Source organism: Panthera leo, chromosome A1, assembly GCF_018350215.1.
Source record: "Panthera leo isolate Ple1 chromosome A1, P.leo_Ple1_pat1.1, whole genome shotgun sequence".
Lineage (NCBI taxonomy): Eukaryota > Metazoa > Chordata > Mammalia > Carnivora > Felidae > Panthera > Panthera leo.
Window position 1 is genome coordinate 19,953,248 of NC_056679.1, and position 18,784 is coordinate 19,972,031.

The window sequence follows — 18,784 nt, forward strand, 5'->3', positions numbered from 1 at the left end:
CATTTGTAAAATTGGGGTTATTAATTAATGTATGTGGTTTCTATGAGGATCAAATGCCATAATAACCGTAAAAGTGAAATTCATATTATCATCAAACAGAACTCTTTCCCAAGAACCAGGCTACCTTCATTTCTGAGGCCTCTGTTCCTAGCATTATTCTTATGCTTAATAGAAAGCTAGAAAGCTTAAAGTGTTCCTCATCAATTTACCTAGGAAAGCACCAGAACTCCTTAGAACTTGGAACATCAGGAAATTGTGTTTTGTGCGGTGAAAGCAAAGGTGATCCTTGTAGATACCACTGGGGTCTGTTCTGAGTCTCATGCTGTTCCTGTCTGACCCGCAGGTGGGAACCCTAGCAAAGCTCCTGGTTGTCACGTATTGGCTGGGAACACAGTGAGAACAAGACAGTGCTGATGTGTCCCACTGCAGATGTGGATAGGTCTTCCTGTTGATTAAACCAGAAAGATGCCTCAAGACCCTGGCGTTGCTTTGGATCCTGCTTTTTATACATTTTACTGGTCTGTATTGACTTTTGAAAGGAAGCCTGGACCTAGGCAGGTAGTGGGCACGGCTGGGTTGTTTTAAACAGTGCACATGATTCTCTGAGCTATGTTGGGTCAAACCAGACTACAGGGGTACTCTCTTAACTGGAACTCTGGAAGTTGCACATCCCTGTTCATAATAATGAGCCACGGTTCTATAAGATAACAAAGCAGTTTATGAGTAAGAAAAATAGTGGGATCACGTTCCACAGAGTTTGACTGTTAAGCATTCCTAACATTTGGTAATTCTCGAATGGGGTCTATGGAAACCCTGTTAATCATCATATTCGGTTAGCCAGGGACCCTGACTATACCTGACAACAAAGAATCAACTGGAATCAGTTCCCTTTCTCTGGAGGATAGCCACACTTGCATTTCTCACTTTCCCCCCAGTTGTGACTTTTGTGAGTCTCTCTTTTAAGGCAGAAATGCCTGTCTCTCTTTCACACGCCTATTTGTTCTTCATGACCCAGCTCAGATGGCATGTCTTCCGGGGCGTCTTTCTGTTCAGCCAGTGGAATAAATCATTCCCTGCCCTGTGCTAATTTATGTCAAATAAATACACTTGCTGCACTGCACGAGGGTGTATTTCTGTGTGCATCATTCCTGTGACACTGACCTGCTCGCGTTCAGAGCTTTCCTTATCTGTCTGGATGCTGAGTTCTTGAATCGCATCATTCAAGAACTGAGTTCTTGAATTGGCACTGCAGCCCATCTCATGTGGCTGAAGAAGAAGACCAGGGATATATGCATTTCTGTGATATTCTTGCTGAGAAAAATCAAGCCGGCCAGCAGGGTCACGAGAGTTGTTTGGGCAGGGGACAGGATGTGGATGGGGCGTGGGGAACTGGACACATGACTGTTGCCTTGTGACCTGGCGTCTTCAGCATTAACCTTTACCTGCCACCCTGAGCTTCTAGCTCAAAGGAAGATCTCCCCAGCACTGTGTTGGTATTCGTTCTTGGATTTCCTAAAACATATTGATTTATACAGTGCTAATGCCCATCCTTTTTTATTGGTATCTTATTCTAAGATAGAGAAGGAAAAGCGATGTGCGTGAGTGTGTGTGTTCACATGGAGTTGGTAGGTTGGTTCCGGGGCCAGTAATTGAGCCGGAGGCCCTGAGTGCAAGCTAGGTTGACCTCAACCTGGCTGACCTCAACCTGAGCTTGAGTCCCAAATCTGCAACTTACTAGCTATGTGACCTTGGGCAAGTCGTGTAAACTCTCTGTGCCTATTGGCTCATCTATAAAATAGGGATGGGAGAGCCTGGGTGGTTCAGTTGGTTAAGCGTCTGACTCTTGGTTTCAGCTCAGGTCATGATCTCACAGTTTGTGGGTTTGAGCCCCGTGTCGGGCTCCTCGCTGACAGTGTGGAGCCTGCTTGAGATTCTCTCTCCCTCTCTCTCTGCCCCTCCCCTGCTTGCTCTCTATGTCTCTCTGTCAAAATAAATAAACTTAAAAAAATAAAATAGGGATGATGATATAATTCCATCACAAATCCAGGGCTAGCAATTGTATGTGGTTTCTCTGAGCATCAGAAGACATAATGGCAATTTTGTTGTCGTAACAATTAGATTACTACTTGGAAGGTTGCTTCGGACATTTCCTGGCACCTGGTAGGCACTGCAGAAGGGCTTGTGACATGAAATTGGAAAAACTGCCATGGAGGGGCCCCTGGATGGCTCAGTCGGTTAAACGTCCAACTTTGGTTCAGATCATGATCTTACGCTCCATGAGTTCGAGCCCTGTGTTGGGCTGAGAGCCTGGAGCCTGCTTCGGATTCTATGTCTCCCTCTCTTTGCCCCTCCCCCCACTCGCGCTCTGTCTGTCTCTCTCTCAAAAATAAATAAAAACATTAAAAAATATATAAGAAAAATTGGCACGGAACCTAAGGTTAGAAGAGAAACTCAAAGATCATCATGGGGACTACAGTGCGAAGTCCGAATGACGTCTGCTGCATTCTTGCCAGGCGGTCACCCTTCTCCACTGGTGGTCATCCAGCACCAGCCACTGGATTCGGGAACACCCCACCTCCTGAGGCAGCCTGAGTGGGAGCAGCAGAGCAAACAGGGGCACGAGCAGCCCTCTTACCATGGACGGTGTAACCCAGGGCCTCGGCCAGCTGCCGGCCGGTGTTCCCTTGGGCTCCAAACTGCAGGATTTCCAGAGCAAGGGACACGCCAGCAGGAGAAATGACAATGTTGGTTTCATTTCTAGGGGCCGCTGCACCCTGGTAGAGGCGAAGCGCAAGCTCGGTCTTCAGCAAGGTCAGGTCCTCACGGAGGTCGCCCTGTCCTCCACGGAGCCAGGTGTGAAGCAGGAAGAGTGTGAACAGGGCCGGCTGCATGGAGGCAGGGAATCTTCCTGCAGTGTAGACGGAAGAGACCAGGGTGAGGCAGAAAGTCCCACCCTGCAGAGAACTGGTCTGTGTTCAGGACTGGCGATGGCCGAGGGAGATGTGCCCGCAGCACGCCCTCCCTCCCTGCCTACCTGCCCCGGCCCCCCCGCCCCGCTCCTCTACTGCATCCTGTTGTGTCCGCATTAGAAATATGGGCCGGGAGGCTACACTGTGAGCTGAGGCTTTGTCGTCACTTACTAAATATATGACCTTGGGCAAGGTCCTGGTCTGGTCAGAAGCAAACCATTGAGTTGGAGAAGACATGTAAGAAGTACACTTGACTCATATTTCGTGGCATTTAGCCAGCTTGTAGCTGTGCCATATCTATTATGTATAATGATCATCAACAAAAATAAAAAATTATACAGTATGTTACAAAGGACTTTGTGTTTTCTCAGTTAATCATTACAACAGTTTTCCAAGGTGGCTGTCACTGTCTTTCAAATACAGAGAGGATGAGGTTTAGGGCACTCAGGGAACCACTGAAGAAAACACCTGGGCAAGTGTCCATCAAGTGATGAATGGATAAAGAAGATGTGGCAGATACAAACACATACACACGTACACATAAATACCACACAGTGGAATGTGATTCAGCCATCAAAAAGAATGCAATCTTGCCATTTGCAATGACGTGGATGGAGCTAGAAAGTATTATGCTATGTGAAATAAGTCAGAGAAAGACAAATACCATATGATTTCACTCCTTTGTGGAATTTACGAAACAAACAAACAAACAAACAAAGGAAAACAGAGAGAGAGAGAGAGGCAAACCAAGAAACAGCATCTTAACTATAGAGAACTGAGGGTTACCAGAGGGGAGATGGGTGGGGGCATGGGTTAAATTGGAGATGGGGATTAAGGAGTGCACTTGTGACGGAGTTGTTGATTCACTATATTAAAAAAAAAAAAGAAAAGGAAAAGAAAACACGTGGGGAAAGCACATGACTCAAGCCCTGGTCTTCCATGAGTGGTATATAAAACACTAAGGCTAGAAATGCACATGAAGATATTGATACACGAGGTAATTATACCTATAATATCACATGCTTGTGATGTGAACTATTCTCAAAAAATAAGAGCACTTTCATGGAGAGCGGAGTTATACCAATATCACTCCTACCAAGGAAAGGCACCTCTCCAAGGAGCAGAGCATTAGCTGGAAATTAATGCAAAGAAGAGAAAGTTCAAGGTGTTTTCAATGACTATGCCACACGTACAGCCTGCAGCAGGTTTTGCTAAGTTGTCTAACTTTGGTATTAGACAGGATTGGCGCAAGAGAAGCCTCGTCCGGAGTCTCTTCCTATACGTTTGCAAATAAGGCCATTGGGCTCAATGGTGTTTACTTCAGATAAAGGTTCAAGGTGGAAAAACATCCTGTCTTCACTAACTTTTCCTGCAGCCAAGCCCACATATAGTGTTTGGATGGCTTAGTACCATAGGGGTGGGATGTGTGTGTGTGGGGTGTCTTTCTGTGTATGTGTTGGGAGGTGGCAGGTCCCAGCCCAGGGTCATTTGTGAAATGACCCAGTGCCAGTGTTCTTGCAGCTCCTATAACCTCCCACAAGGACACTCTGCAGTCAACCCTTGTGCTCCTGGGCTCCCCATGACCACATCCCTGCCCGCCATGGTTCACCATGCTTACTCACGGACTCTTGCATCAGACTGTTGTGTCTCCTTGCTTGATCCTGTTCTTGTGGGTCTCCAGCATTAACGTGCTCCCCTTTTTAAAAAGTGGAGCAGAGTCTGCTTTGAATCACAAGACAGCGCAGGGAGGAAGCTGGCAACTGCCGTCTCTGCCGGCGATGTCTCTACCACTCGGTCCAAATTCCTGGAGCCTGAGGTCCTGCAGAGAGCCAGGAGAAGCACTGCCCCGGCCAGCAAAGCCCAGATCGGAAACAGAGCAGGCCCTGGGGAGGGAGCCAGCCACACCCGTCAAGCCTTCTTAGGCTTGTGACCTGGTTGTACCAGCAAGGAACCCCTCATCTAGCCCTTTGTCACTTTGAGGAATTCCACTGATAACTCTGCCGTCCCGGGGTTTGCTGGGTGCCAGGTACCTAATGCTTCTCCCCTCCTCCTGTGGAGAAAACAATAAATCAGTCATTGGGCACTGGACACGTGTAGCAGATGAAATTCTGCAGAAGAGAAAAGAAACGATGCAAGATATGGCCTAATAAAATTGAAACTTGTCTTATTTATTGTTAATAAAAGTGCATGCACTCGTTTATGCGTAATACGGGCACCGTTAACAGTCTTGTTCTTCTTACATACAATACTTAATAAATCCGACGACTTAATTTGAGAAAGAGACTATGTTGTCCATGAGCAAGTGCACGTTTGCAGCAAGTATAAGCAGATTCTGTCAAAAGTCTGTCCTTGTGACCAATTCAGAATTCCATACATTTCTATTAAGGTCTTAGGCACTGTATTAAGTTCAAAATAGAGGATAGGCTATAGGCTGTTACAAGTTAAAGAAAAGAAAATGACATTTCGAAATGAATGCAATTCTTAGTAATTATCTCTTAGGCATGTGTTAGTGTTAATGTTTGAAATGGAATGAGGCTTGTTAAATTTTTTTTTTTTTTTTGTCTGACCGCTACTCATACTGCCATTATCAGTGGGCAATTTGCTTTAAAGCAGGGTTTATTTCTGACCCTGGGGCCTGGGATAATTTTTCAGTGTTAGAATAGTTACAGTTCTATAATTGTTTTACTTCACATCTCCCCAGATCCTTAATTTAGATAAAGTGCATTGTTGCATGTTTTGGATTCTAAGCCATAGCACGATAATGGAATAAGTATATATATCTCATTCTATAGCACCCAGAGAGGGAATTCTTTCCTTTCTTGCATCCATCCATCCATCCATCCATCCAACAAATAACCTCTCGCTTGCCTGCTAGGTTCTAAGGCCCTGTGCTAGGTCCTGTGGATGAAGAACAGAACCAGCAACCTGGGCTCAGCTCTCACGAGACCCAGAGGCTTGTCCCACTGAGTGCAGGCTTTTGATGTCGACGCTGACGGTGTTCAGAAGAAAGCTGATCATGAGGACAATGGTGGTAACTTAACAAGGGCTGTCTCCCAACGCTGTGAGTTCCCCAGGGCTGTTATCTGAGCATAAGCTGATTCACTCTTTGCCCGTGGTGGGGTTAGGGGGATGCTTATAAAAAGATTTCCCAAATTGGAAAAAGGTCGGGCTACATGACTTATATCAACGTTCCCCTCCTAAGTCTAAGAATATATTGTTCTAAATTGCTTTTTAAAAAAGCTTTCAAGAGGGGCCTGTTGGCTTAGTCGGTTGAGCATTCAACTTCAGTTCAGGTCATGATCTGGTGGTCTGTGGGTTTGAGCCCCGCATCAGGCTCTGTGCTGACAGCTCAGAGCCTGGACCCTGCTTCAGATTCTGTTTCTGCCTCTCTCTCTCTCTGCCTCTCCTCTTCCCTCTCTCTCTCTCTCTCTCAAAAATAAACATTAAAAAAACAAAAATAATAAAAATAAAAATAAAAACGCTCTCAAGGAAAAATGCTAGGGTAACTCAGCACACAAGAAATATTTCCTGTATGGGTTAAACATTTCAGCACGAACGAAAGATGAACTGCAACTGGTTTTTCTTTTGTGTACTCAGCCTCGACCCTGGGTAAGCCACTGTGTTTCCTGCCCATTTCTGTGGTAATCACGCTCGTTTCTACCTTGTAGGGACGTTGGTGTTACTGCTAAGGAGGCCTCCGTCCTTGGAGATATCTATACATTACTATAACAACAAAAATAGTGGACACTGTTGAGATCGCATTCCAGATACTCTGTTATATACTTTGCATTTACAGTTACACTGAGTCCTCACAGCGATCCTCTGAGGAATGTATTGTTAGCCCCATTTGGCAGATAACAAAAGTAAGGCTGAAAGAGCTTAAGATGGTTGCCTAAGATCCCACAGTTAGAGGCCAAGCTGGGTTTGAAGCAGGAACACTTGACTCCAAGGCTCACGCTCTTTGCCACCGTCTTGGCGTCTGTCAGGAACCCCGGGATGCTTGAAATCCCCCTTGGCTGTGGGGTTCGAGGACATTTAGTGCCCAGCCCAGACTGTTGGCTCATCACGTGTGTGCAGTCCTCCCACATTCACCAGGAATGCTGTGGTGAATCACACGTAGAGAGACTGCTGTGACGTGCAGTGCCTTTAATTATCGTTTTTAATTTTTCCCAGCCTGACTTCTTACCGGCATAAACAAATTGCCTTCGAACCCAGAGGTCTACCAACTACGTGATGGAGAGAAGCAGCGCATTTGAATTCTGTTAGTATGTAATTAGCAGAAGGACATCTCCTCTTTGTGGTGTGGGCTGCTTGTCTGGGGTTGTACAGGGACAGTCCCCATTTTTTCTCTGCCCTTGAGAAGTTTGCCGTGGAAAGAGGGCACCGTGACCAAATTGTTGTGGGGGCACAACAGAGGAGTCCCGGGCACTGCTGGAGTAAGCCAGGGAGCGACACGAGGGAACCCAGCACACGGGGCCACAGATGGGGACAAAACCAGCAAGTCCTTCCAGGGAAACAGGGCAGGCGGCCCCGCCTGTCCCTCCTGTCACAGGTGATGCCTGACACCCAGCCTTCCAGTCCTTCACAGGTACCCAGTGCACGGACTCAAAATGAACCACTGCACCTTCTCAGCTTCTAACGCCTTTCGGTATGGCGTGGTGTGGACAGCACAAAGGCCTGGCTGCAAGTCAGTGCTTCCTGGGGTGCCTGGCTGGCTCAGTGGGTATAGCCTGTGACTCTTGACCTCGAGGTTGTAAGTTCAAGCACCGCACTGGGTGTGGAGCCTACTTAAAAAAAAAAAAAAAAAAAAAAAAGGAATTGCTTCGTACTAACTATATACCTTCAGCACATAACTGAATTCCTCTGAGCTTTAGTTATTGATTCTGCAAAATGGCATCATAATACCCACCTCTCACTCTGCACATTAAATGAGACAGCTTCTGTAAAGCCCCCAGCATGGTCCCTGATATGCAAAAAAAAAAAAAAAAAAAAAAAAAAAAAAAAAATCAGGTTCTTTGGATAATGCACCCAACTCTAGTCTCATCTAAAGAAAGGACCACTGAGGTCACATTCATGCTCGCACAGAAAGGGGCTTTGAGAATCACCATGTAATTGACTTGGATGTGAATCGATGACAAAGAATCTTTTTGGATGGTTTGTAGGATAAAGGTTGGAAACTTTAACAAGGAACAATGTAAATTCCGAGCTCATTTCTATCTAACCTGTAAAAAGTAAGTCATTCAGTGTTGTGACCTCAGAGGTGGGGGGTGGAGCTGATCCTTCTCTTTATTTCATGCCCTATCATCACACTGGTGCATGCAAGGTTTCCCTTTTGTTATTTTGTTTCCTTTCAGGAATGTGCTCATGAGAGAGAGCGAACGTGTGTGTTCACTTGTGCAGATGTGGGGAAAGGGCAGAGAGAGAGAGGGAGAGAGAATCCCAAGCAGGCTCTGTGCTGTTAGCACAGAGGCTGGGTGTGGGGCTCGATCCCATGATCAAGAGATCATGACCTGAACTGAAATCAAGAGTCCAACCCTTAACTGAAGGAACCACTCAGGCATCCCAAAAGACTATTTTTAAAAGAAGGTTTAGGTTTCCAGAAAAATTGAGAGGAAAGTACAGGGTTCCCATCAAGCCCTTCATCAAACAATTTCTCTCACTCCACACCACCCTCCTGTCTTCTGCCCCCTGCCCCAGTTCTCTACTTACTAATTTGCTGCATAGGTGTGATACATTTGTTACAATTGATACACTGTTATTAACTAAAGTCCATGATTTACTTCAAGGTTCCTCTTGGTGTTGTGTAGTTCTATGACTTTTGTCAAATGTATTATGTTGTGTGTCCATCAATGTAGTAACATGCAGAATAGCTTCTTTTCCTTTCTCTTTCTTTCTTTCTTTCTTTCTTTCTTTCTTTCTTTCTTTCTTTCAAGTAAACTCTACGCCTAGTGTGGGGCTCCAGTTCACAACTCCGAGATCAAGAGTTGCATGCTTTACCGACTTGAGCCAGCCAGGTGCCCCCAGAACAGTTTCATTGCCCTGGGAGTCCTCTGTGCTCTGCCTACTTGTCCCTTCCCATCTCCCACCTCCAACCCCTAACAGCCGCTGATCTTTTTACCGTCTCTATTGTTTTGCCTTTTCCAGAATGTCATGGAGGTGGAATCATATAGTACATGCCCTTTCAGACTGACTTTTTTCACTTAGCAATGTGCATTTAAGATTCCCCCATGTCCTTATCGGATTAAGGGTTAGTATCCAAAAGATACTTACTTAAGGTTAGTATCTATAAAGAATACCAAACTCAACAACTGAAAAACAAATTATCCAGTGAAGAAATGGGCAGAAGACATGAATAGACACTTTTCCAAAGAAGACATCCAGATGGCCAACAGCATATGAAAAGATGCTCAACATCACTCATCAGGGAAATACAAATCAAAACTACACTGAGATACCAGGGAGCAACATGAGGGCACCCAGCACACGGGGCCACTGTGCCCAAAATTAACAACTCAGGAAACAATAGATGTTGGCCAGGATGTGGGGAAATGGGAACCCTCTTGCACTGTTGGTGGGAATGCAAAATGGTGCGGCCACTCTGGAAAACAGTGTGGAGTTTCCTCAAAAAATTAAAAATAAAACTATCCTGCGACCCAGCAATAGCACTACTAGGAATTTACCCAAGAGATACAAGAATGCTGATTCATAGGGGCACATGTACCCCAATGTTTATAGCAGTGCTTTCAACAATAGCCAGATCATGGAAAGAGCCCAAATGTCCATCAACTGATGAATGGATAAAGAAACTGTGCTTTATATATATGATGGAATACTACTTGGCAATGAGAAAGAATGAAATCCTGCCATTTGTAGCAATGTGGATGGAACTGGATGGTATTATGCTGAGTGAAATAACTCAGTCAGAGAAAAACAGATATCATATGTTTTCACTCATATGTGGAACTTGAGAAACTTAACAGAAGACTGTGGGGGAGGGGAAGGGGAAGGGGAAAAAATTACAAACAGAGAGGGGGGAGGCAAACCATAAGAGATTCTTAAATACAGAGAACAAATTGAGGGTGAATGGGGAGTGTGGGAGAGGGGAAAATGGGTGGTGGGCATTGAGGAGGGCACTTGGGATGAGCACTGGGTGTTGTACGTAAGCGATGAATCACGGGAATCTACCCCCAAAACCAAGAGCACACTGTATACACTGTGTGTTAGCTAACCTGACAACACGTTATATTAAAAAAAAAAGATTTCTCCATGTCTTTTTGAGGCTTCATAACTCTTTTCTTTTCATTGATGAATAATAAATATCCCACTGTATGGATGTACCACAGTTTATGTATCCATTCCCTTATGTCTTGATTGCTCCCAATTTTGGGCAGTTGTGTGAAAGTTGCTACAAACATTTGTATGTGGGGGGCGCCTGGGTGGCGCAGTCGGTTGAGCGTCCGACTTCAGCCAGGTCACGATCTCACGGTCCGTGAGTTCGAGCCCCGCGTCAGGCTCTGGGCTGATGGCTCGGAGCCTGGAGCCTGTTTCCGATTCTGTGTCTCCCTCTCTCTCTGCCCCTCCCCCGTTCATGCTCTGTCTCTCTCTGTCCCAAAAACAAATAAAAAACGTTGAAAAAAAAATTTAAAAAAAAAATTTGTATGTGGGTGTTTGTGTGGACATAAGTTTCAGCTCAACTAAGTAAATGCTTGGGAGCATGAATGCTGGACTGTGTGGTAAGAGTATGTTTCGTTTCGTAAGAAACCACCAAACTGTCTTCCAAAGTGGCTGTACCATTACGGATTCCCACCAGCAGTGAATGAGAGTTCTGGTTGCTTCACATCTTTGCCAGTATTTGGCATCGTCAGTGTGTCTGTTTGTTTTCTTATTGTTAAGTGTTAAGGATTCTTTGTATATCTTGGGCACAAGTCCTTAAATCAGATACGTTTTTCAAATATTTTCTCCCAGTTTGTGGCTTGTCCTTTCAACTCTTAATTCTTTGTCTCTATGAGAAATCTGTAGAATGGAAAATGGTAAATGTGTTCAAGGGTCAGAAAGAAGTAGATGATGTGATCAATGCATGGTTGACATGGTCTCTAAGGTTGTAATAGAGGATGGATGTCCCTGAATTAGAGGCAGTATTGGGCACATGATAGGGGGATTCACAGTGAGGTTTGGTTTTATTGCCATGCTTTGGTTCTGATTGGAAAGGGTGACGTTTGTGGTTTTAAGAAGTTTAAAGTGTAGATATGGTCTGAGAAGCCATGTGCTGTGTACTAGAAGTAAGAGACTAAGTGATAAGACAAAGGGATGGGAGGGGTTTGGGAACGTTACCAATGCTGGGGCCATATTCTCAGGGCCTGTTGTGGGTTTGTTCATACTGAGGAGCTCTAATGCCCAACCCAACAGCTCTGTAGTTCAGTTTGGTACCAGAACCAGTGTGAATAGCAATTCTGTTTCAAAAACCAGTTACAAATAAGGCTTTGAGATAAGCTAAACACAATTGCTACTTAGTCTGGAGAAAAATCCTAAAAACAGAGCAAATTAAGCCGAGAGTAGCTCAGGTCAAAAATATAAAAAAATGCATCAAACTGTGTTTGGATGTTCTGGTTCTTTATATCTTGCTTTCAGTGTTACTTTCTCATACATTTCTGTATAATTAGAATCTCGGCAATTTCTTGTATAGATGGAATTAGAAAATAGGAAAAAAATAGAGTTGGGATCAGTCCATGTTTTCCTCTCTCGCACTCAGGCTATGATAACTAGACAGGTGAGGCTGTTCCCCACTGAGCCAACATAACTATTCAGGAATTGGGAGGTGGAGTCAGTAGGAAAAATCAACCCAGGAACTGTAAGTCCAGGGCATATGCCTCACCTCTTTCCCCCATGGAGCCACGGGCATCACTGACTTATTACAACAGCCTTCCATGCACTTGCCCTTGACCTACAATGCTTCTCAGAATAGGACTTGATGAGGGCGCCTGGGTGGCTCAGTTGGCTAAGCATCTGATTCTTGGTTTTGGTCCAGGCCATTATCTCATGGTTGTGAGATCGAGCCCCACGTCAGGCTCCACTCTGACAGTGCAGAGCTTGCTTGGGATTCTCTTTCTCCCTCTCTTTCTGCTCTTCCCCTACTTGCTCTTTCTCTCTCTCTCTCTCTCTCTAAATAAATAAATTAAAAAAAGAGAATAGGACTTGATGGACCTACTTCTAATTTATCATAGCTGGTCCACGTCTTAGCATGGGCTGCTATGACAGAATACCATAGCCTGAGTGGCTTAAACTACAGACATTTATTTCCCACAGTTCTGGAGCCTAGGAAGTTCAAGATCAGGGCACCAGTGGATCTGGTGTCGGGTGAGGCTCCACTCTTGTGACCTCATTATGTCCCAAAGGCCTCCAAATGCCATCAGAGTGGGAATCTAGGCTTCAGTATATGAATGTGAGGGGGATAAACATTCAGTCCATGGTAGACTATGGGAAGAAATGTATTTGTCACCCCTGAAGGGTCACAAAAGGAGACCTGGCTTGGCTCTGAAAACCCCAGTGACCTCCTGTCAACCTACCCACCAAGCTCAGGACTCTGCTGGCCACTGGATGACATGGCCAGACAGGCGTGTGGCCAAGCTGCTTCAGTACAATTACTCTACGCCGAGGAGACGCTGACAGATTGCAGACACACTTAGGTGGCCCTGAACCCTGAGGCCTGGAGAGGGAGCTCCCAGACAACGACACCGGGCCGTGGCAAGCCACTGCCGTGGCCGGGATTCCTGTGGAGGCTGTGCCGCTGTGATCCCTTCTTTACCTGCGCGTCATCCGTGTGGCCTGAGCCAACCACATCAGAAATGTCCGCTGCTGCTCACACCGGGGCCATGATCTGAGCAAAAATCATGAGCCACTGAGAAGCTGTGCAGGGGTGTGTGAGTTGGGGTGAGACTGGTCAGGCGGGGGTGGGGGAGGGAGGTGGGGAATGGGGCAAGTCTTGAAGCTGTGGCTTTAGACAAATTCTGCCTGAAGGAGGGGTTGGGGCTGGGGCACAGGGCTGTGGGGTCCCTGAGCAGACCCTGAGGACTCCAGGGAAGAGGCAGGGAGCAGGATGCCCCATGGATACATCAACACAATGATTATTTTATGTTCAAATTGCCCAGTAAAGCAAATTATCACCCTTTTGGGGGGGGGCAGTGGAGGGAGAAGGGAGAAGAGGTAGGGTGAGGGGTGAAGAGAGCAAGCACTCAACCACTCAGTGCTTCAGCTTTGAAGCCTTCTGTGAGAGCTCTACCATCAAAAGCCGCCCTTGGCACGGTGGTGTGTGGGGTTTGTGTCCTACACTGGGGGGCCTGGCTCAGAGCGGCCCCCACTGTGCGTACCAGGGAGGCCGACCTCCTTCTCGAAGCTTTGCCACTGAGATGGGGCGGAGGCCCTGAAGAGGCAACGTGAGGGGGTGTCTTAAAAGTGGAGGCAGAATTCCCAGCACGCACATCTGGGAAATTCACCCCTTCGGGAGAGCAGGAGGTGAGAGGAGGTGGGGGGTGTGGGAGTGAGAGTTTACAGCATTATCATTTCTGGTTCCAGCACAAGGGCGCCCGTGGCGGTAACAGCGATGTGGTTCGGTTGGCAGAGGGGCGGAGGACGCGAGAGCCTGTGAGTGCCCGGGAGGGGGCAGAGCAGAGAGACCTCAAATGCTGGTACCATTCTGGAACGGCTCTGGACACACAAGCCAGAGGCACAATGTTTTAGGAAGAGCGATGACAGAAAAGCACAGATTCAGCCAATGCTCTGAGCCCAGCAAGCGACAGGCAGCAGTGCCTTCATGGTTATCGTGTAGGGCTGGGGGCTGGGGGATGGAGGCTGGGGGTGTTTGGTGGCAGACACAAGGAAGACCCTGGGGAAGCCTCTGTGGGAGGCCGGGGGGCCGGTCTTTCGGAGGATGAGAACCTGTCAGTCCTGCTGGCCCCTTAGCTGGGGGTGCGAGGGGTGGGGGCTTCAGGGGGCAAGTCAGGTCTATCACGAGGTTACACGTCTTGGGGAAAACGTAGCCCCTTAAAGGCCCGGTGCATCGTCTCTGAGAATATCCTCAGTCCAATCGCGCTCAAACCGGGTTGTTCATGGAGAAGTGGGGAATTCCGTACGTGGCAGTCTCCCTAGAACCTCTTTGTTGGGTTTGACAACGTATATAATAATGGGACTGGTGATGCACCTCAAGTGAAAAGAAGAACCTAGGTTCAGACCGTCAAGGACTCGGAGGCCTCACGTACGAACATCAATTAGCCTAAACAGGGCTCAGGCATTTCTTTCCTTCCATAAGCTCAGGGGCCCCTGCAGGCCAGCCAGAGAGGTGGGGGTGGAAGCCATGTCCTGGGCTGGCCCATCTTACTTCCTGCTTTGGCCGCCACTCGGTCTCAGCCAGCACATCCAGCGGTCTCAGCTGGCAGAGATTTCGGTCTTCGTCTTCCCCTGAGGCAGGAGTCCCTTATGGTCCCCTGCCGTCCACCATCTGAGATCATGCCAAGGACATTTAGGGAGTTGTCAGCACTCGCATGGCTTGGCATCGGGGACTGTATGCCAAATGGGGAGCCTGGGCACACTGAGCTCGCTTCACGGTCTGTTGGTTCACAGTTACATCGGCCATATTGGTCGTACCCCAAACTGCATAAGCCATGACATCATTGGCTGTGTACATGCTTTGCAAATTGACTCAACTTACCAATATATTCCATAATTTTTCTGTACTACCCAAAGCATGTTTATGACTTGGGGGTACAGCAGATGTTTATCTCCTTGGAAGGCGGTAGCCGTAGGCTTATTGGTAATGGAGGAAGGATGTTTATAACTCTAACTCCTTTGGAGAAAAACATGTTTACAAGCAAAGGAATGTTTTTGGTGGAAAAGCTTGTCTATCAGTTGTAAGCGCAGCGAACAGGTTTTTGTTTATACCTGTTAAAATAGAGGATGAGACATCCTTCATGAAAATTCATTTCACGTATCCTGGACTGGACAGTGGGTTACCCTCACCACCCATTGTTCGCCTCAATACGTATTTCGCTGCAGTTGCATTTTCCAGTACAGCCGGTTTTTCGTTCTGGAAACAGCGTCGTGCTACTTTGGTTCGAGAACGTGTCATTGAACAAAATGGTACCAAGAATACTTAGGAGAGTAATGGTGACCTGATCGTATTGGGTACTAGTAGTTTGGGTTTGGGTTTTCTGGACACTGTACTCTGTGGGAATGTGGGAAGTTCTTTTTCATGGACAACTATATTTCTGATTCCAACAACAGCATCTGGCACATGGAAGGTGCTCCATACATATTTGTTGAATGAATGAATGAATGAATGGGAGAATGATTCTTTTTTGAAAAAATTTTTTAATGTTTTATTTATTTTTGAGAGAGAGAGAGACAGAGTTTGAGCGAGAGAGGGGCAAAGAGAAAGAGACACACACAGAATCCAAGGCAGCCTCCAGGCTCTGAGCTGTCATTATAGAGCCTGACGCAGAGCTCGAACTCAGGAACCGTGAGATCATGACCTGAGCCGAAGTCTGATGCTCAGCCGACTGAGTCACCCAGTCACCCTGGGAGAATGATTCTTTTAACAGACATCTTGTCCACCCACACCCCCCACTGCCAGGGAATTCAAAATACTACATAAGCCTTACCTTTTACTCAAAAACCTGTTTCTTATGTGATAAGAAGAACAGGTGTGTTAGCCATTACACAAATAAGAAAAAAAATCCTTCAAAAACTTTGCCTTTGGTTTTTTTAGGTGGATCCGTGGTAACGTGGGATCTCCTGGCTCCTTATCCCAGGCTCAGGGGGCTGGCCCACACAGCCAGGAAGGGAAGCTCTCATCCCACACCAGCTGAAGGGCTCTGCATTCTGCCCATCACGTGGGGCAAACCAGTGTCCCTCCTGTATCTGTCTGGCCTGTGGCTTGTCCTGATTCTGTAGAGGGGGAGGGGCTTGTTGGCTTGTTGGGGTCAGGGGTGGGAGGTGCTGATGTCTGGTTTATAGACTCAGGTATGACCAGGGAGCCCAGAGTCAGAAATAAGGGGCCAGACAATGCTGGACTTCTTTCTCCGAAAGACACAGGGAGCTATCTGTGAGCCACAGTGCCACCAAAGGGACAGGAGCCACGACCCTGTGAGCAGAGTTTTGCCCTATGGCCCCTCATACTGAGGCCATGAGCAGAATAACTGTCATGGGTCCCACAGCTTAATGCTGGTTCTGCCACGCTGCTGCTCACTAAGTCACTGGGGTCTAGTCTTTCTAATGTCGTTGAGCCTCAGTTTCCTAATCTGTAAGGCAGGAGTAATAAACCCACCTCAAGTGAGTTGTGAGTGTCTAAACGAAATAAAGTAAATGAAAGTAGTCTGTAAATCATGAAATCCTATACAGGTATATTATTGCTTTTAATTAGATTTTTTTTTAGGAGAGCCAACTTTTATCGACAGGTGCTGTGCTGAGCCTTTTACAAGCATTATCTCATTTAATCATTATAAGCGTCTTGTCAGAGGAAATGCCCCTCTTGGTCATGGCAGAAATGTTTTAATAAAATAGGACAACGTAAAGAAAACAAAAAATACCTGTGATTCCACTGACCTAGCGATATTGTTAGTTGGTTACTTCAATGTTCCTCCCTTCCTCTGGAATGCCGATGATGGTCAGGTCAGGAAGAAGGGCTGGGGAAAGGTGTGTGTATGTGCGAGGCCTGCGCCCAAGTCTGCACGCTGGCGGCTGACTCTAGCGGCGGTTGAGGTGGGGTGGCTAGTGGCCGTCACGCCATCTCCTCGGAGGTCAGCCAGGCTCAGGCCATCAAAACAGGAAAAGGGTCAGGGCAGAAAAGCGGTTCCCATTTTTAGCTCTTACCATGTTCCAGGCATGGAGTGAGAGCCTTGCCTGTCTCTCATTAATCTTTACGATGCCTAGAAGGCAGATGTGAGCTATGGTTCCCATTTTGTAGCTCAGAGTTGGAGACAGAGAGAGGTTATTTGCCCCAGGGCACTTCTAGGAGCCATCCGTGCCCAGAAGTAAACCTAAATGGACTAGCTTCCTGGCCCATGAAGCCCTTCTAACTCCCAAGAAGAGTGCGGCCCGTTGAAATCTGCTTTTGCCACCAGTCTGCTGGGATTTCTTCTCTTCAAGAGGGGTCTCGGTCTGGAGGGGCTTATCGGCAGGCAAAAGGAAAGAGATGTCTCTGACACGGCTGGTAGATTGCTGTTTCCTGGGCAGCCAGTTAGAGGCACCTGAACACACAAATGATAAATAATGTAGATTTGCTCATTTGTCAGGCACTGCCATTTGTTGAGTTGTGTGGTTTCAGGTACTTTTTGTCCAAAGGGGGTGAATTCTAGAAGTCAGCTTCTTTCAGCGCTAAATGAACCCCACAACAGGCTCAGGTCCCTAGTAATGTGGCCAGTGGTGGCCAGCGACCTCTGTGGCTTTCTTCCACGTCATTCCGGCCAAAACGCAGACAGTCCCACAGGATGGCTTCCAGGGCTGGCTGCTGGGGACGGCAGTTAACAACGGCGTGGATGTTTTGGAAAATTGGGAGAGGGGGTGTGGGATATGGATGATGGACTCAAAAAAATGCCCAACTCCAATCTTGAGCACATTACTCACCTTGTTAAAGCCTTAGTTTCCTCAGTCTGTAAAATGGAGGTAATATTGCCTACCTCCAAGATGGGTGGGAAGAATAAATGAAGGATTATATGAGGTCATGTGCATCCAGTGCTTAACACACAGAAGGTGGTTATAAGGCTTCGTTATAATACTAATGCTAACACTAATGATAGCTATTGTTTTGAGATGTGGAAAAATCATCAACCTACCCTCCCTCCATGTACACACTCAAAAAACCACCACCCACACCGTATTCGTTTCCTAGGGCTGGTGTTAACAAAACACCGCACATTCAGGGGCTTAGAATAACAGAAATTGATTGTCTCACAGTTCTGGCGGCTGGAAGTTGGAAAGCAAGCAGTTAGCAGGTTTGATTCCTTCTAAAGGCTCTGAGGGAGAATCTGCTCCAAATGTCTCTCCTCGATTCTGGTAGTTGGTGGTAATCTCTGGCATTCCTTTGCTTATAGACACATCTCTGAGCTTTCTGCCTCTGTTGTCACATGGTCTTCTTGTAAAGACGCCAGTCATGTTGGATTTAGGGCCCACCCTAGTTGAGTATAAGCTCATTTTAATTTGAATACATCTGCCAAGACCCTATTTCCAAACAAGGTCGCATTCACAGGTACTGGGGTCAGGACTTCACCATATCTTTTTGGGGTACACAGTTCTAGCCACAACACCCATGTACCTCATGCTTAGAGAATCTGCACTTTTCAGTTTATTTATTTATTTTTTTTGCCATTATTTTCTAAGACTTCATTATGCGAACCCCAGGAGTTAGGTGAGTTCATTTCTTTTGCTGAACTGCCATGTCTTTAGTCAAGAGTGAAATGTTCCAAGTAGAAAGGGTATATACTGTCTTATCTGTGGTTTTCACTTCAGTAGTTCAGTCATTGATTGACTGAATGAGGAGTTCATGGATTGACTCAGTGAGGAGTCATTGATTGACTGAATGAATGAGTCAATGAGGAGTTCAGTCATTGATTCAACAAGTGAATTCTGAGGTCCTACTCTGTGCGAGACACCGGGATGGGTCTTGGGATCCAGAGTTAAATAAGGCACAATCCCTGGCCTCAAGCAGGTGGGCCTGGGGGCAGAGAGACAGGTGAAGAATCAGATTTAAATACTGTGATACCGCATGGCCCTCGCAGGGAGCTGGGAGACCAGAAAGGCCGAAGGTCCCCACAGGAGAAACCTACTCT

The 18,784-nt window shown here is 46.7% G+C and overlaps 1 protein-coding gene across 1 annotated transcript in view; it reads right to left on the minus strand.

Annotated features, from left to right (window-relative positions):
• SERPINE3 (serpin family E member 3) overlaps window positions 1-18,784 on the minus strand; it is a 103,334-nt gene that overhangs the window by 34,920 nt on the left and 49,630 nt on the right. Inside the window, exons 8-9 of the mRNA XM_042954266.1 lie at window positions 13,334-13,386; window positions 2,636-2,908 (exon numbers count right to left, since the gene is read on the minus strand). Coding sequence (XP_042810200.1) covers window positions 2,636-2,908; window positions 13,334-13,386 — 326 coding nt within the window. The remainder of the gene's footprint in view (window positions 1-2,635; window positions 2,909-13,333; window positions 13,387-18,784) is intronic.